Below are 24,552 nucleotides of genomic sequence, written 5' to 3'. Positions count from 1 at the left end.
GCTTTGCAATATGTGTTGCCACTTGATTATCACAATATAAGTTTAAGAGTTAATCAAATTGGAACTCGTTGTCTTAAAGTAAATTTATGATCCATATGAGTTTGCAGCATTGCATATCAATGGATCGATATTCACCCATTGCAAAGATTCTGAACATTGTGGTTTGCTTTTTCATTTTCCAAGAAATTGGACTTTTGGTGAACATAATACATACAATGTCTTGGCTATTTATGGACAATATCGTAACTCGTTGTTGGTCGAACTAATGAAAGTTCAGTTGTCAGTTTGATTCCGTTAAGTTGTCCCATATAATTGGACTTATGTCCATCAAAATTCAACATTGAATTAAGGTTTCAAATATTTGGTTCCATAAGACATATGCCCCCCATGGAAACCTCATATATCTTTGCTAATATATGTATTTTTTTAACTTAGGTATGGCACTTGCCGCCGTTTGTGTATCAAATATATGCATGAAGCCAATACGGCCGATACTAACAGATATTATTTCTTTTAATCAAAGGGAATAAAAAAATTTGTTTATTAGGTATTTTGGTGGTCGCTTGGGCCCACCACACGCCTAGTTGGACTGAGAAGGTTTCCGGTCTCCCGGAAGGAAACCGGTTCCTTCGGATGTGGATCCTTATGAGGTCTCGCTCTCTCTGCTGGATTCAGCAAATGGATCTCATGCTGACAATGTCATAATAAAAGGGATCCAGATCCAAAACCACTTGACTTTTGTAAATTGATATTATTATCAGAAAATGCCGTCAATCTAACTCTTCCCCAACACTACGTGGCTCTGCACCTTAAATTTAATACGAGATTAAAACTTGAAAAATATTTTCAGTTATTTTTCTCGTTTGGATCTTTACCATGACGAGATTTACTTGTATTGGCTCCAAGAGCGGTTTCGGATCTTCACTTAAAGATCCGGATCCACCCCCAAACTCCTGGGACCCCCACGGTTGCGAAGCGGTCAAGCAAGCTGTTGCCAAAATGACTAAAATACCCTTTTCTTTTTCTATTTTCTTTAAACAAATAGGTGAGAAAACACGGAGGAGGACCGAGACACCGTGTGTCCATCTCTACATGCCCTCGCCTCCCCCTCCTTCCTTCTCTGTCTGTCTCTCTGTTCTCTCTTGCAATCATAGAAATCTTAAACAACAAGCGCCCTTCTGCTGCCAATCCATGGCGATCAACGGTCAGTTTAGGATTCGAGCTATTTTTCGTCTGTTACGAACAGTATAGGAACTCTCTCTCATATGCCATTTGTTTTTCAGGAAACCATGATTGTAGGTTCGAACACTCTGTTAGTCATCGCGATTCGGCCTTTCCTCCATGAAATGAATTGGTTTCTGCCCTTTCCTTGCTAATTGTAACCTACCAATTTGAGAACCTTGACGTTTTCCTTTTTTTAACAGCCTTTCGGGTGATCCTCTGATTATGGGGTTTATGATTGCAATAGTCGGTGTCCTCGATTGTTATTTCCTTTAATATGTCAGTTGTACTGATGATTGGGATGTTTATTGTTGGTGATATCTTTGTGATACAATGCTAGGGTTTTGGGTTTTGCGTCATGCTTTGTTTTCTCCTCGTTTCGAACAAGTTGTTTGCTTGATTCATTGTTATGATCATTTTTATTGTTTTTTTTTGCTGTCTTCGCTATTATCACTGGCACTTTGGTATAGTTGGTGCACGGAAGTCAGTGAAAATCGTCTGTATGTCTCGATTTATGTATTTTTCCTCACTTTTCTTTGGTTTTCTGTGGGGGCAGTGGACATGGGGTGTCTGGTTATTGATACATCTTTCTACGGGGTCAGGTAGTCAGGTGGCTAGCAAAAGTTGATGGGTACTATTGTCCCGAGTGGGTTGTTACTTTTACAGTTCCTGTTTTATCGGATTTTGATGTTGTCATATTTAATTTGATTGTCCGTTTTGTTAGTTATGTACGTCGCATTCAAGGACTAATGTATGTTATATACACTCTGTTTGTGCTTTGTATAGACTTGTTTTCCTCGAGAAATATATGTCTCATCCTTTTTTGTGCATGTTCTTACTTCTTTGTTCTTTGATACCTGCACCTTGTTCAGTATTAGCAGATTAAGCATGTAGCTTTGAGTAGTTTAAAATTCTATGGATCCAAAGCGCTCTTCTTCGGATGGAACACCTACAAAGCGTTCACAAAATTCCACAAAGGTTTCCGATGTGGCAGAGAAGAAGGTAGATGCTGGAGAGGGTGATGCACCAGAGATCAAGGCCGTGCGCATGAGTGACAGACTCAGGACACGGCCCAAGATATTCACACGTTCATACTACTTCTACAATCAACCGATAGGAAGGAAGAGTAAGACGAAAAAGCGGACTGCAGCTTCTCAAATAGCCAAAATGCTGCGCCCTGGAGGTCGTCCATTGCGTCATGCTTCTAAGGTGTGCATCGTCTAATTATTTTCATAAAGTGATTGGCGCTAGACCTAGAAAGTGGAAAATATTAAATTCTATTTCATGCTTTCTGGTATCCAGGCATTTCTGTTGTTCCAGGAGTGATTTGGGTGCTGCTTCATATGAAGAGGATATTTGGATTATCTGTTCATTCTTTTTCTACTTTGAATGTCATATCCCTTCTCTTGTATTAAATATCATGGTGCTTGTGAATGTTAGGTGATTTAAATCATATCCTGAGTCGTCCTTTTAGGCTTTAAAAATGTCAGTTTAAAGCATCTGGAATGAAATTTTGTTTCCTTCTCTTTTCTTGGTTTTGTTTGCCCTCATGCATTTGTCGCTTTAATAGAAGAACAAGGCTAAGCATCATATGGGAAGCCCTCGAATTGCAAAAGTCTTACGATCAGGAAACAGAACAGTGCAGTCTCCTTCTTCCAATGTAAGTCATCTTTTTACCACCTTTGTATTGAGCACATGATTATGCATTTCCTTGATACTTGATAGCAAAATATGAATTATTAATATCTCCAAGCTAGGTTTCCTTAGTTCCTTGGTTATTTACTTGTCTTTTAGCTCTGTTTTGCTTGGAAATTCTAACACCTTATCCAATCAACTGGTTATAAATTTTCAAGTCAAATTGGGAAAAGACATATGTCAAAATGAAGGTTGGTGCAACAATTCTGATGTTTTCTAATTAATTATAGAATAGATAGGTAATGTTCATTCATGAAGCATTTAGAAACTTTATATTTATATAAACTTTTATTAAGTTATTGTGCTGCAAAACCTTCTTTGCTTATAGTGAGAGCTGTTCAGTAATGAAAATATTTGTATTTATCGATCAGTTCTTGCTGCACAGTCACATGCTGAAGATCTTGATGCATTTGCTCTTTGGACCTGAGTACTATTTGTCATTGGTTATGTGCAATATAATTTCTTTTTATCAGGATATTATAGCCAGTGTAAGTAGGAACTGATTGGTGAAATTGAGGAAAAAATAATTGGTTATTTCTTTCTTTTGTTTTATTCTATCACATGAACGTGATGCTCAGGCTGCTTCACCCACATCAATGTGGTGGCGGCCCCCAGGGAGATAGAGGGCCAGCGCGCGCACACACACACACACACACACAGAGGGAGAGAGAGAGAGAGAGAGAGAGAGAGAGGGAGAGAGAGTCATCCCTTTTTTAGGAAAAGGCTTTTAAACCTTATTTTCATTGGAATCTATAAAAGGTCTTCTTTTACGTTTTACAATTTGCAAAACATCCTAAATTTAAGCAGAATACATACACATACATCATTGCTGCATCTGCACCCATTTTTTTTTTAAGTTGCTGCACCTGCATCCATGTGGCATAAGGTTTGTTTGGTCAACAAACTAAAAGATGTATTCACACTTCACAAATAATAAGAATAATAGCTTTTCAAAGTCAATTCATAAGAATGTCAGGAGAAAAGACCTTAATATATCTCATAGTCATAACAAATGACTATACATAGTTGTTAATATGGATGCTTTGGGTGAATTCTTGAATTCTGTTGCTTCATAGTCCATATAGACTCCATACAAATTCCTATGGTCCCTTATTTTATATGGAAAATGAGTTGAAAATAAAGTTGCTGCATCTGCATCCGTGTGGCATAAGTTTTGTTTGGTCAACAAACTAAAAGATGTTGTATTCACACAAAACTTTTGGCATATTATCATCATAAATAATAAGAATATTATGTTTTCAAAGTCAATCCATAAGAATGTCAGGAGAAAAGACCTTAATATATCTAATCGATTCATAACAAATTATTATATATGGATCTTAATATGGCACACTTTGGGTGAGTTCTTGAATTTTGTTGCTTCATAGTCCATACAAGCGCCTATGGTCCCTTATACCTATTTCATATGAAAAAGAACTTGAAAATGAAGTTTAAGATTATGGCCTATGGGACTATTCACCAGTCAAGGTTTATATCCGCCATCCTCCTTTTATGATAAGAATCCTTAGGGGGGCATTTAGATGACACCCTCATCTGGTCCAGTTTTGTGGAAACACTGAAAACCAAGTTTTTTAATGAGTTTTGAAAACTTGCTTTTTTGTTTGGGTGAGACACCCAAAACCTAGTTTTTTATGGATAACCTGAGGAAGGTCAAGTTTTTCACTCCCTTTTACATAACCAAGTTTTGTCAAAACTGGGATTTCCTTAAACCCAGTTTTGATGGCACCCAAACACTCAAAACCAGGTTTTACCTCTAAAACCTGATTTTGGGATGCCATCCAAACATCCCCTTAGTATTGATGGATTTTGGCCTCTAGATGCCATGATACTTGTGCAAAACTTGGAACCTGTTTTCAGGATTCTCTATGTTCACCCATTTAGCTGGAGCTTAGTTCAAAGAAATTTCTTTTTTGGTTTTGTTGTCTTTCTTATTTTTAGAAGGCATATTAGGTCTCTTTTTACGTGCTAAGATTCTTGCTTTAGGATTGGCTAGTTTTCAGATTATTTTGGTTCTAATTTTGCAATGATGAAATTAGACTGCTATAAAAAGGGTAAGACGTGAGTCAATTTTTAAGAGATATTAACTGACATTTGGTATAAAGAGCTGATTGGATCAGAAAACAGAGCTTATTCTTTGTCTTTTATACCATGGATTATGTTTTATTTGGTTCTCACACATTCTTTTTTATTCTGGCCATTTGGTGTATGTGGTCATATTGGGGCCTGTTCAACAGAAATTTTGATATTAAAAATAGTGTTTACTCATAATGTGCTCATCTTCCCATTTCAATGCAATATAAAGTGTAAACACATAAATGCACAGATGAATCCCTTATTGCACTAAATGTTTTGTTCATTAGACCAAAGTAGATTGAAAAGCGACACCTTGAATATGTGAGCAATCAACGAGACTTGTTTGACTTAAAATAATTTCTTTTCTTGCCCAAAGTTTTCATGATTTGGGTAAAGCATCAATCACATCAAGGCTTTTTGCTTGTTAAGAAATGAAACTAGATGATTACATGACTAAAAGCAATGTGGTGTGTCAAATGTCTTAATTGGCACATGCCTTCTGTGTTTGCAGACACCTAATCTTCGACGCTCTACTAGGAAAAGGAAGAGCTCTATCAATCTTGAAGATTATGAAACTGATAATTCTGACTCAGAGGATGATGACTTAATGGTGAGATTTTATTCTCTTCCAAGCATGGAATGTGTATGTAGGTTAGTTGTAGCTGGTTATGGGTCTGCAAAGTGCAGCTATGATTATATTGCTTAAAATGTTCTAACAGTTGAGGTTTTATCTCCTACAGAGACCACAATACCGCTCTTCTAGAAGAAAGAATGTTCTTGCTGCTAATCAGGACGAATTTTCAACCCCACCGACACCGAGGCATAAAAAGGTCCAAGAAGCCAATTCTTTGCCACGTCGTGAAGGTTTAAGACCTCGAAGATCAACAACGGCCAACATTGCAAGAGATCGATCATATCAAGAATCTGAAGATGACCAGGATACATCAGAAGATCAAGCTGAACAAGATGACACAGAAAATGGTGATGAAGCTGAGCGTGAGGCTGAGGCTGAAGGTGAGGAGGGAGTTGATGAAGGGGATGGAGGTGATGAGGGTGATGAAGGAGAGGAAGATGGTGAAGATGAAGATGGTGAGGAAGAGAAGGAGGGAAGGAGGCGATATGATCTTCGTAACCGTGCAGAGGTTCGTAGATTTCTGCCTGAGAAAGGAGAAAAGCAGCGGCCAAGGTCACCACGCAGAGTCCTGCATCATGGAATGGGAACGAAAACCAACAGGGATGTGAGGAGAGGTGGTTCTCGGGTTCATAAACGGCTACGCCCACCATTAGCTGAAGACTCTGATGATTCCCTTCTTGTGGATGAACTTGATCAAGGTCCAGCAGTGCCTTGGGCACGGGCAGGGAACAGAAGTGGAGCTCCTTGGCTTTTTGGGGGGCTGGATATTCATGGGTCAACCTCATGGGGCCTGAATGTTGCTGCTTCTGGTTGGGGTCACCAGAGTGATTTTTCTGCTCCAGGTGCTACAGGAATCCAAACAGCTGGACCAAGTTCTAAAGGAGGAGCAGATATTCAACCATTGCAGGTGGATGAAAGTGTTAGTTTTGAAGACATAGGAGGGCTGTCAGAATATATTGATGCATTGAAAGAAATGGTGTTTTTCCCTCTCCTCTACCCTGATTTCTTTGCCAGCTATAACATCACTCCTCCAAGAGGTGTTTTGTTGTGTGGTCCTCCTGGGACTGGAAAAACATTGATTGCAAGGGCATTGGCTTGTGCAGCATCAAAAGCTGGACAGAAGGTTAGCTTTTACATGCGCAAAGGAGCAGATGTTCTCAGTAAGTGGGTTGGGGAAGCTGAAAGGCAGCTAAAAATGCTATTTGAAGAAGCTCAAAAGAATCAACCATCAATTATTTTCTTTGATGAAATAGATGGACTTGCTCCTGTTAGATCAAGTAAACAAGAGCAAATTCATAATTCAATCGTTTCTACTCTACTTGCTTTAATGGATGGACTCGATTCTCGTGGGCAAGTTGTACTAATTGGAGCTACCAACAGAGTTGATGCAATTGATGGAGCTTTACGTCGTCCTGGTCGCTTTGATCGTGAATTCAATTTTCCTTTACCTGGATGTCAGGCACGTGGTGAGATCTTAAATATTCACACAAGAAAGTGGAAAGAACCCCCATCTGAAGAGCTGAAAAGTGAACTTGCAGCCAGTTGTGTTGGATATTGTGGTGCTGATTTGAAGGCATTGTGCACAGAAGCTGCAATTCGTGCTTTCCGTGAAAAATACCCTCAAGTTTACACTAGTGACGACAAGTTTTTGATTGATGTTGACTCTGTGAAGGTAGAGAAGTATCATTTTCTTGAAGCCATGTCTACAATAACCCCTGCTGCTCACAGAGGCTCCATTGTGCATTCTAGGCCATTATCCATGGCCATGGCTCCATGTTTAAAGCGGCATCTTCAAAAAGTCATGTGTCATATAACTAAAATCTTTCCATCACTTACAAGTTCAGATGTTAACAAGCTGTTTGGGTTATCTTATGGTTCGGCAATTCCTCTTGTATATAGGCCTCGACTATTGCTTTGTGGTGATGAAGGTGGTGGACTGGTAATAATTCTAAATATCTTTTTATGTTATTGATATTATCTAATCATCACTATCAAAATGGTGTCTAAGATATACTTACTGTTTTAGTTTAACAGGATCATATTGGACCTGCTGTTCTCCATGAATTGGAGAAATTTCCAGTGCACTCGTTAGGGCTTCCTGCCCTTATGTCAGATCCAAGTGCAAAAACCCCAGAAGAAGCACTGGTTCATGTTTTTGGGGAAGCTAGAAGAACCACACCCAGTATTCTATACTTGCCCCAGTTTCAGCTTTGGTGGGAAACTGTAAGTTTGCGACTTTCCATGTCATAATGATATTCTAAGCTCTCATTTGAGAAGTTACACAGTCAGCGATGTTCTGAATCTTCAATCGCAACTCGGCAATAAATGTTGGAATATAATTCTTAACTTGTTGCCATCGTATTGCAGGCACATGAGCAGCTGAAGGCAGTTCTAATTACTCTTTTAGAAGATTTGCCTTCAGATTTTCCAATATTGTTGCTTGGAACATCCTCAATACCATTTAATGAATTAGATGAAGGGTCATACTCGGTATTTGCCCAACGTAATGTGTAAGCACATGGATTTTGTTACGTTGGTACCACATTCTGTTTCTTGTACTTCTACATCTTTCTAAGAAACACTATGATCCTGGGTGTTAGTTTTTTTTTTTCCATGTGGTGCACTTTGTTGTAACTTGTAAGCCATGAACATAAATCACTTCTCAGAAAATGTTGGTGAGGGAATCTCATGAAAGGTCATGTCACAATAATGTCGACATATGTACAATCTACAACATAATAAATGTACGAAAATCCTTTGTAGTGGTTGACATTGTGATGTAAAATGTGAAATTTGCTAAATGATTAATTCTTTAAAACAGTTACATCTTGCTCAACATGATATTGATACTCAAAAATGTTACAATATAATTGGAAGCTTTTGAGAAAATCACCAACACTCTTAGTCTTTACTCTTTGTAGACCATCTAATATGGAAGGATGGTAAATTGAATGTTTCCTCACCTCAACTTACCAACAAAATAAAAGCAGATTATTGGGGAGTTATTTAAAGTCCCTTGCATTATAGCAAATTGCTTATTAAAATGGGATAAGTTTTCTTAATACCAACAAAGAAAAGGTAGATTACAATGGAATCGTTTTAGTCAATCATATTGCAGCAACTTCTTTATTAAGACGATATATGCTTGCTTTAGTTACTTGTAAGTACTTGGCAATTGGCATTGCCGTGCTAAAATTTTTTTTTAAGCCCAGACACATAATCCATATCAGTCGGGCTCAAAGTTAAATATGTAATGTGGTGTGATGTAAATAGTTACAAATTTAATTTTTCTATATTAAAAAATCACAAAAATTTTAAGAAGTACGGATAATTCATATTGATTAGAAAATTATGAAAATGCTGCTTATGAAAATCATGAAGTGCATCAATTGCTACCTACAACTTGCATATTCTCATTAGAAATAATTACACTTAAATAAATAAGTTTTATTGTTTATGACTTACTCCTTAGGATCTTGAAACAACTGAATGGTCATGAAACTTGAAGTTTTTATTTGGAGGACAGGCATAGCTTTTATGTGAACAACTATGACAGCCCTATGTTTTTTCATGAAGACCTATGTAATGTCTTTCATGACAAACTTAATATTCAGCCTGAAGGAGTTCATGCAACTATAAGTTCAGAAAAGAAAAAAAATCTCTTTTGTTGTTTTTCTTTTTTGGTTATTGGAAGGCCTAACATAAGATAGTAAGATACCCTTGTATCGTACCTCAATGTAAGATACAGGGATACATGGTAAGTTGCACCTAATATAGTATAGTTACACTTCTGAAGCTAGTTTCATTGGTGTGTAATGTATCTGTTTTATTAACTCTTAAAAGTTACGCTTCATGATTTATGTGCTATGTTAGCAAGCTTTATTCTCATTCGTGTTGTTTGAACCTGTAAATATTAAGAACCTTTCTCTTGTCATTATCCAAATAATAAGACGAATTTTAAAAAGTGGAATAAAGTTGAAAAAAATGCATATAAAAGCATGAGCATGTGAGCATGCTGTCTAGAAAAAGACATCTCCAATAATTTGAAAACATCTTAATATTATTGTCATTTGGAAATCGGTTGAATAATATTGGCAAAATAGTGATATTTTCAGTATATGATAAGAATGAAAATATCATATTATGATCCTGAGATATTTACAATATTTTCTTAGATGTTCAAAACAGTCTCTCTTTCCTATTTTTAAGCATGTAACTTTTTTCTTTTGTGTTTTCAAAAGGTTGTTCTACTTTCTTAATATTTCTGCAGAAAAACTAGCATAAAACTTATTAGTTCACAGTTTCTAAAAAAAATCAATTTCTTGGAGATTTTCCTGATATTTTCTCAAGAAAATTATATCTTCAAAAGAGCTCCTGAGGGAAACGTTCCTAACTGTTAGACTGTTGTTGGTGACTATACTATGTTGGTTGGGATAAGCCCAAATGTGAGGTCAAGGAATCATTATCAAGTTAATCTACTAACTTTACCTTGATTAATTTGTCTAAGCTTCCACCTCACACTTTCTAAACCAACATTTTCTCTTAGATTATAAGAATGAAAATATCATATTATGATCCTGAGATATTTACAATATTTTCTTAGATGTTCAAAACAGTCTCTCTTTCCTATTTTTAAGCATGTAACTTTTTTCTTTTGTGTTTTCAAAAGGTTGTTCTACTTCTTTCTTAATATTTCTGCAGAAAAAGTAGCATAAACTTATTAGTTCACAGTTTCTAAAAAAAATCAATTTCTTGGAGATTTTCCCGATATTTTCTCAAGAAAATGATATCTTCAAAAGAGCTCCTGAGGGAAACGTTCCTAAGAAACTGTTAGACTGTTGTTGGACTATGTTGGTTGGGATAAGCCCAAATGTGAGGTCAAGGAATCAAGTTAATCTACTAACTTTACCTTGATTAGTTTGTCTAAGCTTCCACCTCACACTTTCTAAACCAATATTTTCTCTTAGATTTTGTCTTCCATGCTGCCAGCCTGTCAGAAGTCAGTGTGACGTTTGTTATAAGTCCAGCTGCATAGATGGATTCGCATTTCCAAAGCTTAGAAATTGAAAAAGGAAAAAGATAGATCTTGATTTTTTGATGTGTAAATCAGATTTTGTAAGGGTTTAGAAATCATTGTTTCTTAGCTTTGCTCATCTTAAATGCTTCAATCTATACGTTGAAAAATCATGATGTTTTGGTATTGCTCTGATCTTTTGAACATTCAACGTCCATCTATGAGGTTAGATTATAGGAAAAGAAGTGTTAAAAAAGCAACAGATCATATGTCGGGGTTGTATTCATCTCATGCCTTTACATATTTATATGTGTGTGTGTGTGTGTATCTATGCATGCATTGACGTGAAAGGGCCCTTCTTCTGCTTCCTCATCCTCTTCTCCAATTCTTCAGTCTTCGATAGTCTACCAAGGACTGATTGATGATTGATGGCAATGTGCTTGAATTGTATCCTGATTTTATTTTAGTCAATTATATAAATAAGGCATGATTATTGTTTTTATTTCTTGAAACAGATACAATGTGGAAAAACCTACTTCAGAAGACAGATTTTTGTTTTTCAGCCAGTTGGTTGAGGCAGTTTTCTCGATTCATTCTGAAGAAAAAAAGGCTTGTTCCTCAAACTCGAATTCTCTCCCTAAGCTTGAAAAGGCTCCTAAGACAGTCAGCGGACCAAAGCCTTCTGAATTAAAAGCAAAAGCAGAAGCTGAGGAGCATGCAATTCGTCGCCTTCGGATGTGCCTTCGGGATGTTTGTAACCGGTACTTGAATTTTGTTAGAATTTTTTTTTTCTACATTTGATCCTTTTGATGAAAAGGTTCTTCTAAATTAATTATGTGATGAGTCTCATCTTAATGAGCTTTGTTTTGTTGCTCATGTATTGTTCAGTTTGCTTCTTGAAGAGTCCAACCTATTGTATACCATGGACTTTAAGAATGCTAAAGTTTCTTTGGACTCCCAAGTTCCTCAGCTGTCTTCTTCTATTGTCCACCAATTCTAGGGCCACTGCAGGATGGGTTTCTGAAATAGATCTCTAAAACATTACTGGTGTACTTTGTGGTTAAAGATGTCTCTATGGCAATGGCTTAGATGCCTAAATGCCCTAACAAAAAAAATATATATCATTTTCTAAAAATTTACGTCTCAGAACTTTATTTTATTTTGTTTGTCCTATCTTTTAGTATGTTGATTGAGGTGCAGTTTTAAAACCCCAATTTGGCCCCTTTCTCCTTTTTTTCTTTTGTATTCTTCCTCCTCTCTTTTCTGTTGAAAAGGATTGCCTAGGCACTTTGGTTCTGCCGCCTTGGCCCCACTTGGTGATTTTAACTACATTGCTGGTGCTTACATTATATTAATGATTAATTGTGATTTAACTATCTGAAAGATCTAGTATTAGTAATTTAGCATCATCATGGGACCTGGACAAGCCATGGCTGATTCATTATTATCTGTCATTTGATATGTGATGTAGGATTCTTTATGATAAACGGTTCAGTGCATTTCATTATCCAGTGCTGGATGAAGATGCACCCAACTATCGTACTATCATCCAACATCCCATGGATATGGCTACAGTGCTGCAGCGTGTTGACTGTGGGCAGTATCTGACACGTTCATCATTCCTTCTAGACGTTGACCTTATTGTAGCGAATGCAAAAGTATGTTCAGTGATTTTTCATTGTCATGCCTTCTTATTCATGTTTCTAATTTCCTTTCTCTTGACATGCAGGTTTATAATGGTGATGACTACAACGGAGCTAGGATTGTTAGCAGAGCATATGAACTTCGAGACGCAGTATGCCTTGGATCATATTCTTAATTGCAGGAGCTTGACAGAGCTTCAACAACTTAGTGCATGATTTCCTCGATTGTTTTCTGCAGGTCCATGGCATGCTGATGCAGATGGATCCTGCACTTGTTTCATTCTGTGACAAGGTAGCAGAACAAGGGGGCCCTATCCGCGTACCAGATGAGCTGTGCACTGGCCCAACTCTACCTGCAACCCCAGTAGTACAACTGGCAAGTGCAACAAGAACAAGTGCACGCTTGCGACACGTCCAACCAGAGGTTAATCTATGTCAAAGTTATGAAGCACTGAAAAGGACCAAGAAGCACAATGATACTGAGCAATCAGGTAGGCTTATTATAATTGTTTTTTATTGCCAGAGATGGTCTTAGGTTTTTACTTAGTTGCTTCATGACTCTTTGTGATTGCCTTGTTTCTCGAGGTATTCATTGATTTAATCTTACTAGCATTACCTTTGGTAATGCTAATCCATGGTATTGTCTAACTTATTGTTAAGTTGATGGATGGATTGTTAGATACTGAACTTGCTCAGTGTTAAAATTATCGATTACATTTAAATTGAGCTGAGCTACTGATTTTTGGATTCATCGAAGCCAGTCAGTCTGTCTTATCTGATATATCACTTTTTTGGCTTGGTGATGACCATCTCATATGCTGTGCTGAATATAAGCCAGAATTGAATGTGTTTGAGACCAGGACAGGTCCTGCCTTAGAATTACATTGTTGATTCTGGACAGCTAACTATTCTGCAGGTGCTCAACTTCCTTTGGTGTCAGAGGATAGGCATCAGACAGGAGAACCTGAATCAACGAAGGCTGCTGCTTCTGTTGAAGCAATAGAACCACAACAAGCTGAAGAAAATGGTGATCTAAAAGCTTCAGATGGTTGTCCGGATGCAGAGGAACCATCTGAAGCAGCGGAAAATGCTGTGGCATGTAATGACACATCCCATGCAAACGAAAACAATGATAGTGAGCCTGGAAGATGTTCAGAGGAGAAGGAAGTAAACAATCAAGTAGAAGCAATCAAGCAACGGCTAGTAGAACGAACACAGGAGTACAGCGTACCACAACTTGAGAGGCTCTATACACAAATCATGCAAGGTGCCATAGCAACCAATGGAAGCCAAGGTGTAGTAGACAAGGATGCCATGTTGAGATTTTTGTTGAATTTTGTCGATGATGAGGAGAATTTCTGAAGCTTGTAGAATGCATGTTTCTTCTCCTCGCCCATCCATTTTTGAGCCTAGATATAAGTTTTCATTTGATTTTTTAATTATTTATCTCGCTTATTACCAATCAAATATCTCTCAATCCATTTGCACATGCTTATACACATAAACCACACACACACGCTGGCATCTGGTGTATGTGAATGTTACAGGAGATTTTAATTATTACGTTTCCTCTTAATCCCTTCCAAACATCCTGATATGGGTTGTTCATAATGATTCTCATATGTCAATCTGGAGTTAAAAGCCTGTTACCCTGAGAAATGACACAAGGACCTGGTCGCACGCATCCATCTTGACCGATATATGACGTTATACTGTAACTTTTAGCGATTATAATGCTAAAGCAATCTCGTCCTTCAACTGTTACCAGGAAGTTATTGCTTGTATAATTGTGTTTGAGGATCTGAAAGGGGTTTCCATCGAGTAAACCTGGCTGTTGGAATCCATATATATATATATATATATATATATATATATATATATATAATTGAATTGTGACTTTAGCTTTTTAAAGTCATCTAGCCATCTAATATGCTCTGTTATTCAACATGAAAACGGTTAAGAGAAAAAAATGTGATGGTCATTTTTGCCATTTATATTAATTTGCATTTTTTTCTTTTTGTTTTTATTTCAACAATTCATTTCTTTTAATTCATGTTTTAGTAAAAAAAAATGATCTTTTCTACTGTCAAATTTATATGTTATAAGAGTCATTCATTGTTTATTATTAAAAAAACGTTATTCAAGTGAAAAACTGACTAATTTAATATATGTTTCGAACCAAAATAACTCTTATGACCATATTTATAAGGTTACATTGCAGAAAAAATATTTTTAAAAAAAATTGATTGTAATTCTAAATCACTCTTTCTCTTTTTTTTTTAATTGTTATAGGAAATTATTGCTTGTACGATCGTGTTTGAGGATTTGAAAGGGGCTTCTATCGGGTGGTTGTTGGAATATATATATATATAATTGAATGATTAACTTTTTATAGAACCGTGCGATCCAACTTGATGAATGATTAAGAGAAAAATAAAGAGAGAAAAACATTTTTGTTATTTAATATTAATTTACATCATTTTTTTTTTTAATCAACCATTTTCTTTAAATGATGGTCTTGGTTAAATAGTTGATGACTTTGGATAATTGGAGTTATTGTTCACTTACTTATATGTTCACTTACTTATATATAGGGATGAAAACGAGATCTCTTAAGTTTCTGTTAAAATGTACTTTGAACATCAAAATCATTGTTTATAAACACTAATTTTATATGTAAATCATGTTTTAGTTCAAGTTACTTTTATTAAAAAAAAAGATCTGTTCTACTATCAAACTTTGATGTTGTAAGAATCATTCATTTTTTTATTATTAAAAAAACGTTATTCAAGTAATAAACTGACTAATTTAAAATATGTTTCTTACCAAATCACTCTTAAGACCATATTTATAAGGTTAGATTGCAGAATTTTTTTTTAAAAAAAATAAATTTTTCTCTTTTACCCAAGTTGTCTGTTTTTACCAACTTTCCTATATATACATGAAGCTTTCATATATGTGTATGTTCTCTTAGACATTTGTTCATCATTTTTGTCTAATAAGAGCATCTCGTTTAATTTTATGATTCGCTTCAGAATGTTTTTTTCTTGAATATCATTCACAAAGGCCTTGGCATTGACTGATATTTCATCAATTAGTCACCTCAGGTTCCATGCTTTTGTTAAATGAGGGAGGCACCTATGTGACAGAAATCCGATATATACAAAAGATATTGTAGGTGATTAATGTCTTCTTTTGCAACACTTGAATTGTTAATGAACCTGATTCATTTGTTGACTATGTGTTATAAGATGAAGCAGAAGTTCATACTTACAATAGATGTACGTACTTATTAAACTTGTTAATATATGTATGAAAATAAAAGAATTGAATAGAATTTTACATTGCCTAATAATCATTTTGGTATATAAGAATTACTTCATGATATGTGAGACAAGATATTTCCACAAGGATGTAGGAAATAGGATTTCTGCAGTGGATCTGAGATCTGGTAGGGAAGTGAGTTGGGCGACAAGTCTGAGGTTTCTAATTCCATGATAAATCTGTTTCCCTCGATCCAAATAAAGCAAGTCGGTTTTTTACTTTCTTTCTCTTATTCTTCTCCTACTTACCTTGCTTCAAGGAACATAAGCACATTAGGTCAAACTGGCAGGGTGGTTAAAGCCCAGCCGTCAGTTAAATTTTAGTGGGTGTTACTCTCTTGTTTTACAAATGGTAGCTGTTTGACACTCTAGTTGAGAGGCATTATGGTTCGAAGGGTGGAGATATCTATCCCACTTTCCACCTAGGTCTCGAAACAGCCTTAAACTCGGTGGGGCAAAGAGAAAAAGTGAGGGCCTTCAACCTCTTCAGGGTATCTACTTTTGCACTTTTCTGTTTTTGAGTTTTGTTAAGATGTCATCAAATAAGTTTATGATTTTCATTTGATTAAGAAGGATTAGAATATTTTTGTTATCTTTAAAGCTTGCTAGTTTGCTTAATTTTTTTATTTTTATTTGACTTTTGGACCTAGTAGGAACCTCATGACCTAGAAAATGGCCGAAGCCCCTCTTTTTCTTGTTTCTAGGGTTTAGGGCTGCATCGTAGTATGTACTTGCTACTGCACCCTATCCCATTAACCCAAGAGCATCGTCCCCAGATCAACTGTCCCTGTTTTCTATATTCATTTGTAAAATATTACCAATGGTCTATATTTATTTGTTGGCACAAAGAATGGAGTCAACTAAGGGTGGGCGCCAGGCCTGGCCACCGGTAGGGGCCCGGTATGGGCTTGGGCCCGACGGGGGCCCCCAATTCGGCCCGACTAATTTTTAAACTGGGTTTTGGGTACCGAGCTCAGGCTCGGGTCCGGGCCCTAGTTTCAGACATCGGGCCTGCCCGACCTGATGCGCACCCGTAAAGTCAACCAAGGCCATTAAAAAAACAGCAAGAAGCCTCAGATTATCATTTCTACAACCAGATTTAAGCAATGGAAGATACAAGTACAACAAGAAACATTTGGATTCACCAACTTGGTCTCCTTTCTTTTCATCTCTTTAGTACACGGGCAAAGTGAACCAAAATGCTCAAACTAGTATTAAGATAAAATCCAACCAAAAATATGGAAAATTTTTATACTTCCATCAGGAACAATATAGAAAATTTCTTAAGGTGGCATTGCTTCTATACACCTTTTGTAAACCTCAAGTTAAGTTCAGAACTCTCTCTCTCTCTCTCTCTCTCTCTCTTTCTTTCTCTCTCTCTCTCTCTCTCTGTGTGTGTGTGTGTGTGTGTTTAATCTGTAAAATGGGGCAGATTCCAAAGGGAGTGACTTAGAGACGAGATGGAGGAGTGGGGAGTGCCAATTTTGCCAAATCCTTCCTCAAGATCTTCCCTGCCGCATTCTTTGGTATAGAGCTTACAAATGCAACACGTCGAACCCTCTTGTATGGTGCAACCTACATATAGAAAAGTCTTGGTTAGTACATCTCTCCTTTTTCATTTTTCTCCTCATTTTTCAAATTAAATTCTATATATTCGTTTGTTTTAAATCAAAAATAATTATAGGTCACCGATTACAACTGATTCAACAGGAAAGGCGATAACTCGCCTCAAATTTTTATGCTTCGATACGGTGCACCCAGAAGTTTTTTAAAAAAATCAAGGGCAAAGTTATATATATATATATATATATATATATATAACTTGAATTGTGTGATCAACTAGTCATTGATGTGAAATATAAGTAGGCCGATAACTGAGTGGGATAGAAAAAAAAATTGAGAACTAAAATTTGAAGTGACAAAAAGAGTTTTATATTGAATTTGGATCTGAATTACCTTTTCGGCTACAAAAGCCATCACTTGTGCTTCAGTGAGCCTGCTATTTGGTTGACGCACCACAAAGGCCATGGGTACTTGTCCTGCTTCTTCATCAGGGTACCTGCAAAATTTTTTTGTATTAATCAATATTCTGAGCTCTTGGTATTTTTTTTTTCTAGATTTGGTTTTGACTCAATCTTCTGTACTTAAGGCAAACGCGACACCAGAGTTGAAAAATATAACTTAGGACCATCCGAGCTCTAAAGCAAACCAAAACCTTAAAGACATAAGAGTATGATTTTAGATATTTTACATTGATGGCGGATTCCTTTAAATAAACATTTAAAAAAAAATCAGAAAAATCATTTTAGGACCACCATGTGCCTAAATTTCAAGACATATCATTTTTATATTTTTATAAAAAAAAGACATTTCTATGAAAATTGTGAAATAAAGGCCTAGATTGAAACTTCACTAATTTGAAAATTTATAAAAACACTAGGGGCCAATTTCTTTTTCATTATTACCTTCTATCACCAGCTGACATTCTTATCACTTTAGCTAATACTTTTTGTCTTTTAGGCTAATGAAAATTCACTCTAGGTTCTGCATTTGATAGGTTTTATGAAAAGTCTGGTCCTCCTTAAGAAATCCTGAAGAGGAAATCTCTTTTTTTGAAATTAAAGAGTCCAAAAATAAAATTTTGCCAATAAAATAACTATGCTAGGGTTGTGGGTTTAGACCAAGCTCAATGATGAAGAGATCACGATACAGAATGCTAATGGGCTGATTCTGTCCTTGACTTTCATCACTAGCAGACCCACATTTCCAAGCTCACAACAGCTTGACCGGACTTGGGTTCGACTAGGTCGCGGCCGAGTTTTGCGATACATGAAGCATCCTTACGGGATAACAGCAACATCAGCAATCTCAGGATGGCCATGGAGCAGGTGCTCTAGATCTGCTGGTGCAACCTGTAATGCACAGTAAACCAAATTCAGCATTAACATGTTGAATAAGACATTGAGATGCATTGATCAATTTAGCACCATGAAAACAAGGATCCCCTTCTACTAGAAAAGCCATCTTTCATTGGTGCTTTATTAAGTATGGCATAACACACAAGAGGCCGACTTGGATGTTATGGCATTTTACTTGTGACGGTAGAATACCACAATATTTTGGTGTTATGCAATACTCACAAGTGGAATGCCCAAACAAATAACTTGCTTCGATATGCAGAAAAACACTTGGGTAATTTGTTAATGACACTAGTGCACTCTCACAGCTTGGTACTCAAAACGGCTTTCCTCATTGCGTGAGAGGGGTATTTTAGTCATTTTCTTAGCATATGTTTTTTTCTGATAGTTATTTGTAAATACATCAAAAGCTGAGTAGTTTTTTTTTGTTTTGAAAATTTATCTTAAGTTTATATGCAATTATATGTAACAGCACTGACCAGAAAGCAAGGAGACCCAACAAGACTAAAAGAGTATTTACATGCTCCAACACCACATTCATGTGCATGTATGTATATACATGTTTTCAATCCCAGTAGCTTGTTCACATGAGCAGTATATCCATGAATAGATGTATATATGCATGTATGTATGTATGATATAGTTCACCTGGTAGCCCTTGTACTTAATGAGCTCCTTCAACCTGTCGACGACGAAGAGGAAGCCCTCCTCATCAAAGTAACAAAGGTCTCCAGTCTTAAGCCAGCCTTCTGGGTGCAAAGTGGAGGAAGTGGCTTCATCATCATTCACATACCCTGCCACCCAAAAGAGACATTTCATTCAAAATCATGTGTTGGATGATGGGAAGAAGAGAGCATTAATTTTTCTATTGCATCTATTACCCTTTAGGCATAATCAAGTGGAGGAGCAGAGCCCGAAATTTTTCATGAGAAATGCTGAATTAAAAGTTCGTAAAATTTGACATGAGCCGAAATATCATTTTTCAACATTTTTATATAGGATAAGTATTTTTTTTTTTAAATTTACATGTAATTTAAAAAACAAATTGAGGGAGTGTACCCCCTTGGCTCAGCCCCTACCTAAGTGCCTAACATCCCAATTAAGGAGAAGTAGAGCTGGGGGCTATTTGGGGCCTTGGCTGTCCTTCAAAAAAGAAAAAAAAATTACATGTAAATTTTTAAAAAATTTCTTTATCATATATAAAAATTTAAAAAAATTATATTTCTGACTCTACTTAAGGGTAACTAAAGCAAGTTTAACTTAATAGAACAAGAAAGAAAATCTCTATAAGGACAAAATGAAAAAAGTGAAAAGGTTGCCTTTTGTAAAAAAAACAAAACTAAAAGTATAGTCATTTTTTTCAATTATGGGCAAAATGCATCTCTGAAGATGAAATTTTTCCTTAGCTCTTGCAACCCAACCCCTGCGGTTGGAATTAAAAGACGACGAGGACAAGAAAGTTGTAGCGATCACCTTTCATTATGGGCTCTCCTCTCAGCCATAGTTCTCCTTGCTTGCCCGGCGGCAAGGCCGCGCCGGATTCCGGGTCGATGATTTTCGCCTCTACATTCGCCGCAAGCTTTCCGGCCGAACCGTGCCGCTTGGTTTCCTCTGGTCCCATCAAGCTGGTGATGCCGCCGGTCGATTCGGTCAGCCCATATCCCTGAAATTTAATCACTCCATCAATCTCTTGCATCTTCTGTTACGCCTTGATGCTAATCTTTATCAAACGTACCGTGACGATTTCAACTTGAGGGAAGCGGGCAGTGAACCGGTCAATAACGTCCTTCCCGAGAGGCGCCCCGCCGGACCCGACGACCACGAGAGAGCTCAGGTCGTACTGGCCGGCCATCTCCGACTTCGCCATCAACACCACCACGGGCGGCGCGGCGGCGATGTAGTTGACCCGGTACTTCTCCACCGCCTGGAGCATCGACCCCATCGAGAACCGGGACAGGACCACCGTCGTCTCCCCCACCGCCACCGCGTTCAGGATGAAAAAGAACCCGTATATGTGGAACATCGGAACCGTCAGCAGTCCCGTCCCGGCCGCTTCCCTCTCCGCCCACCGCCCAGAACTCGCCGCCAGCATCGCGGTATAATTCCGGTGTGTCAACAGCACCCCCTTGATCCTCCCGGTCGTCCCGGACGAGTACAGAATCGTTGCCGGGTCGTCCGGTCTGATATCGGATCTGGTTCGCACCATCCTGGGACGGCCACCTTGCTCTGCCGATACATTGTGAACCGGCTTTTGGCGGTCTGGCTTCAAGAGGGCGATGAAGTGGGGCGAATCGATGATGATCGGAGGGTGGGGAAGGGACTTGGGGGCGAGATGGACGGTGGAGGAATGGAGCACGGCCAGAACCGGTTTCGATAGCCGACACTGATACGAGACGTCGTGGGCGGTGCTGGCGGGGTTGGACGCGGTGAGGACGGCGCCCACGGAGAGGACGGAGAGGTAGACGATGGGGACGTAGATGTAATTCGGGCAAATGACGAGGACAGATTCGCCCTTTCGGAGACCGAGGGCTGATAAAAAATCGGCGAGTGACTGGACGTAGTCCGCGAGCTGCGCAAAGGAGATGCGCTCGTCCGTGGAAGGGTCGATGAGGGCGGTGCCCGAGGAGAAGCGCGAGGAAACGAGCGAGGAGAAGATGGCATCGGCGACGCTGGGGGCAAGGCCCGAGGCCGGCGGGGTGACGGAAGGGCGCAGGGAGTAGTAGGTTTCCGTCCGTTTGCAGAAGCCGCTTTTTGGATCTGGATCTGAAACCGGTTTGTGGCCGGAGTTTTTTCCGGCAGCCATGGCTGGCGGTTGCTGAGTTTCCTAGTTCTTCCTTTCGCATGGGAGGAGGTTATTTATATTTTCCGAAAAGTACCTCGAAAAAGCAGGTCCTTGGATTGCTCCTAGAAAATTGGATCTCTGTTGGATTGGATCTTGACTGTGGTAATTAGGGTTGAGACGCCGGTTTCACCTCATGAGCTCCTTTTGTATGCTATCTAGAGCAAATGGAAAAAAAAATTCTCGAAGAACAACCTGCTGATAAAAGATATATAAACTTTTTATCGCAAATAATGGGTACCATTTTACTAAGGACAAAAATTGATCTTCCATTGGATAAGGATGAGTGATTGTTTATGAGGAGTACTTTTTGTCGTCTCTAATCAAAAAATATTATTTTATATAATCGTTAGGCGGACATTTTGATGATTTCTCTCTATTTGTTAATTTTTAAAAATCGAGCGTGGATTTGTTATTTGCCTAAAAGTTGAATGTTTTTTACAATAGTTTATCGTAATAATTGACTGATTGAACATTGATAAACCAAACTTGGTGACATGTTTGAGTAAGGCTGGGCATCCATAACTCGATTAACATTAAAAATGTATTTTAATATAAAATAATATATAAATATAATTAATCATAATGATATATATATATATATATATATAAAATAATAATATTAAGTTACGGAGCTAAGTCTAACTAGTCATGCAAACTTTTGGGCCCAAGCCTAGGCCCGAGTCAATCAGGTACAACCGACTCGATGCCCAGACTTTTTTCATATCAAATTCAAAACCCGGTGACTAATTGGATCGGATTTTCCTTGTGAAAACCAAACAGTATCAAATTCAATCTACTTGCTAATCCGGTAAAAAATTTGTTATGAAATTCAGCTAATACGTTTGAAATGGTCTAAAACGCACCACATAAAGAGATCAGATCCAAAATGCACATGATATTGATAGGTTCCTACCATTCGCTGTTCAAACTTGACTGATCAATGCCAGGTTAGGCCAGACCCGCACAAACCAATTCCAGCTAGTTCCCATCTGTTTGTTTAAGGTATAGTACTTGGTCGAGTAAGACCTAAAAATCCAAGACCCAGCTGCTAAGTGTTGTTAAAATCGGTTCGGGTTCGGAAATCAAATCAGCGAAACAGTTCAGGTCCTCAAGATTATCTATCCCACAACTACCATGAAAATTAAAACTGGGCACCGGGCGGGGCCGCCGGCAGGTACCCGGTACCCGATCCAACTAAGGCCCACGCCGAAAAAAAAGGGCACCGAGCTGGCCCGATAATTATCGCGTCGGCCCGATTGGGCCCGATAAGCTCGGGTGGACCGGACATTTTTTAATCTTTATTAATTTTTATATATAAATATAATGTTTCATTACTATTAATTACATTTATATATTATTTTATATTTAAAATATATATTTTTTAATTTAATCGAGCTGACCCAGGCTCGAGCTCGGATTTGAATGGTTGGGTCGGGCTGGCCGGCCGGATGCCCATGCCTAATGGAAACAGTTGGTCCTAAGTGGTAATGATATGAAAGAGGTTGCAAGTGCCTTCATTCTACATATACTCGTGTCGAGTCTAAACTGTCCAATACAAATTTATGTGAATGTCTTTTTTGGAGTCTCTGGCACAAGTGCAACCCAATATATGCGTCCTTGTAATTAATTTTTGAAGGTGTGTTTGATAGTCTGGGATATTTGATCCGAAGCTGGCATGAAATATCCTTTATGTGGGGTTCGTATAGTAAACAAGCACCGCATTTTTTTACCATTGTCTAAAATGAGGATTTAAAATCCTTAGGTGGTGTTTGATAGCCTTTGATTTGAAATCCATGAATATATGATGTGGAGCTGAGGTGATATGCTTTTGCTGATGGGACAAAAGATCCACGGTTCATCAAACTAAGAGTCTTAGACCATACCTAAACTCCAAGCTGAATATCATTGCTTATCTTTTTGCATAGAGAAAACATTGGATTAAGATCAGAGGGGAGAGCGTCTAATATTAAATCTGTAGTTCTCAAATCCCGAGGATCTCAAATTTGGTTCAAGTGAAATTTTCATTAAATCTCCACTTGAGCTAATCTATTGTGATATATGAAGACCACATTATCAATAATCTTTAATTAAAGCACAATCTTTAATCTAAACATAACTAAGAAATAAAAGTGCTTCCCAAAAATGTATTCCATATGATTCAACACTCACTTGATACTTAGAGACCATTTTGCAACAGAAATGTTGCATTTTTTGAAATGCAGTTTTTATAAGACAATTAAGATAGAGAATTGATGGTTCAAACAAATTAAATACACGAATACAAAACAAAATTCAGTTCCACAAGTCTTTGTTAATATTAACATAATAACTTAACTCCCATATGAAATCCAGTGCAAACTAGGATTGAACTTGGGAAGAACAAATTTTGAAATGATAGTTATAATGCCAAGTTTAGTTAACACCTGATATGCTTCTTGCATTGTGCAAGCAATCATCAATACACATGAATCTACGCTAAATCAAATTAATCAAGAGGGGAACACACTATGACATGCTCAACCATAGAGCATATAATTTATAAATATTTAAGCAATATGGGGTTCAATTCTAAAGTCAATTTCTGCTCTATTCATGCGAAAACAAAATATCAAACCAACCCATCTTATTAATCAATCAATTATGGTAATGGAAGTATGCATAAATATAATTTTCTAAGTAAAAAATTTTACACAAGTGCATAAAACTATAAAGGAATAGAGGTAAAAAACTTGCTTGAGATTGTGGGAATACTTGTCGAATCAAGCCTATAAAAGCCACCTAAACTTGATTATATATATATATATATATATATATATATATATATATATATATATATATATATATGTGGCAGCTTCTAGGATGGAAAATAGTTATATCAGATAGAATAAAAGCAGAGGCCTAGGCTCCGTGGGGGCATATGCCCCACAGAACCCACTCTTTGAAACTTTAATTTAGTGTTTAAATTTGGTGAATTTGGATTTAGTAACCATATATTTAGTGTCCCATGGAAAAAAAATTATGGTTCCGCCCTGAATAAAAGTATGATACGTAAGAGAAGGTTGGTATAAGAAGTCGTAAATATATATATAAGAAGAGAAGGGGAAGGGGGGTTCCTAATATAGGTCCCCTTTGTTAGTGGAATCTCACATTTTATATTCAATTTGCTTC

The 24,552-nt window shown here is 37.4% G+C and overlaps 2 protein-coding genes across 5 annotated transcripts; one reads left to right on the top strand and one right to left on the bottom strand.

Moving 5' to 3' along the window:
- Positions 1 to 1,055: 1,055 nt before the first annotated feature.
- LOC116247356 (ATPase family AAA domain-containing protein At1g05910) lies at positions 1,056 to 13,877 on the top strand. 4 transcript variants are annotated; one of them, XM_031619509.2, is made up of 13 exons: positions 1,056 to 1,204; positions 1,284 to 1,354; positions 2,094 to 2,430; positions 2,792 to 2,881; positions 5,522 to 5,620; positions 5,751 to 7,583; positions 7,679 to 7,867; positions 8,012 to 8,154; positions 11,174 to 11,419; positions 12,130 to 12,316; positions 12,388 to 12,453; positions 12,540 to 12,792; positions 13,218 to 13,877. In XM_031619509.2, the coding sequence occupies exons 3-13, from the start codon at positions 2,137 to 2,139 to the stop codon at positions 13,661 to 13,663; spliced, it is 3,846 nt and encodes a 1,281-aa protein (XP_031475369.1). In that variant the 5' UTR covers positions 1,056 to 1,204; positions 1,284 to 1,354; positions 2,094 to 2,136; the 3' UTR covers positions 13,664 to 13,877. The 4 variants fall into 4 exon arrangements, with proteins under 4 accessions (XP_031475369.1, XP_031475370.1, XP_031475371.1 ...); XM_031619510.2 differs by having other exon boundaries at positions 1,284 to 1,378; XM_031619512.2 differs by having other exon boundaries at positions 1,059 to 1,204; positions 1,284 to 1,299.
- Positions 13,878 to 16,744: 2,867 nt separating this feature from the next.
- Positions 16,745 to 21,602, bottom strand: LOC116249207 (4-coumarate--CoA ligase-like 9). Its single transcript, XM_031622411.2, has 6 exons — positions 20,278 to 21,602; positions 20,016 to 20,205; positions 19,191 to 19,336; positions 18,469 to 18,536; positions 17,581 to 17,683; positions 16,745 to 17,199 (listed from the first exon to the last, which is right to left on the bottom strand). The coding sequence occupies exons 1-6, from the start codon at positions 21,343 to 21,345 to the stop codon at positions 17,074 to 17,076; spliced, it is 1,701 nt and encodes a 566-aa protein (XP_031478271.1). The 5' UTR covers positions 21,346 to 21,602; the 3' UTR covers positions 16,745 to 17,073.
- Between the last annotated feature and the right edge of the window lie 2,950 nt (positions 21,603 to 24,552).

Source organism: Nymphaea colorata, chromosome 2 (assembly GCF_008831285.2).
Source record: "Nymphaea colorata isolate Beijing-Zhang1983 chromosome 2, ASM883128v2, whole genome shotgun sequence".
Lineage (NCBI taxonomy): Eukaryota > Viridiplantae > Streptophyta > Magnoliopsida > Nymphaeales > Nymphaeaceae > Nymphaea > Nymphaea colorata.
This window is presented reverse-complemented; position numbering and strand designations above follow the sequence as displayed.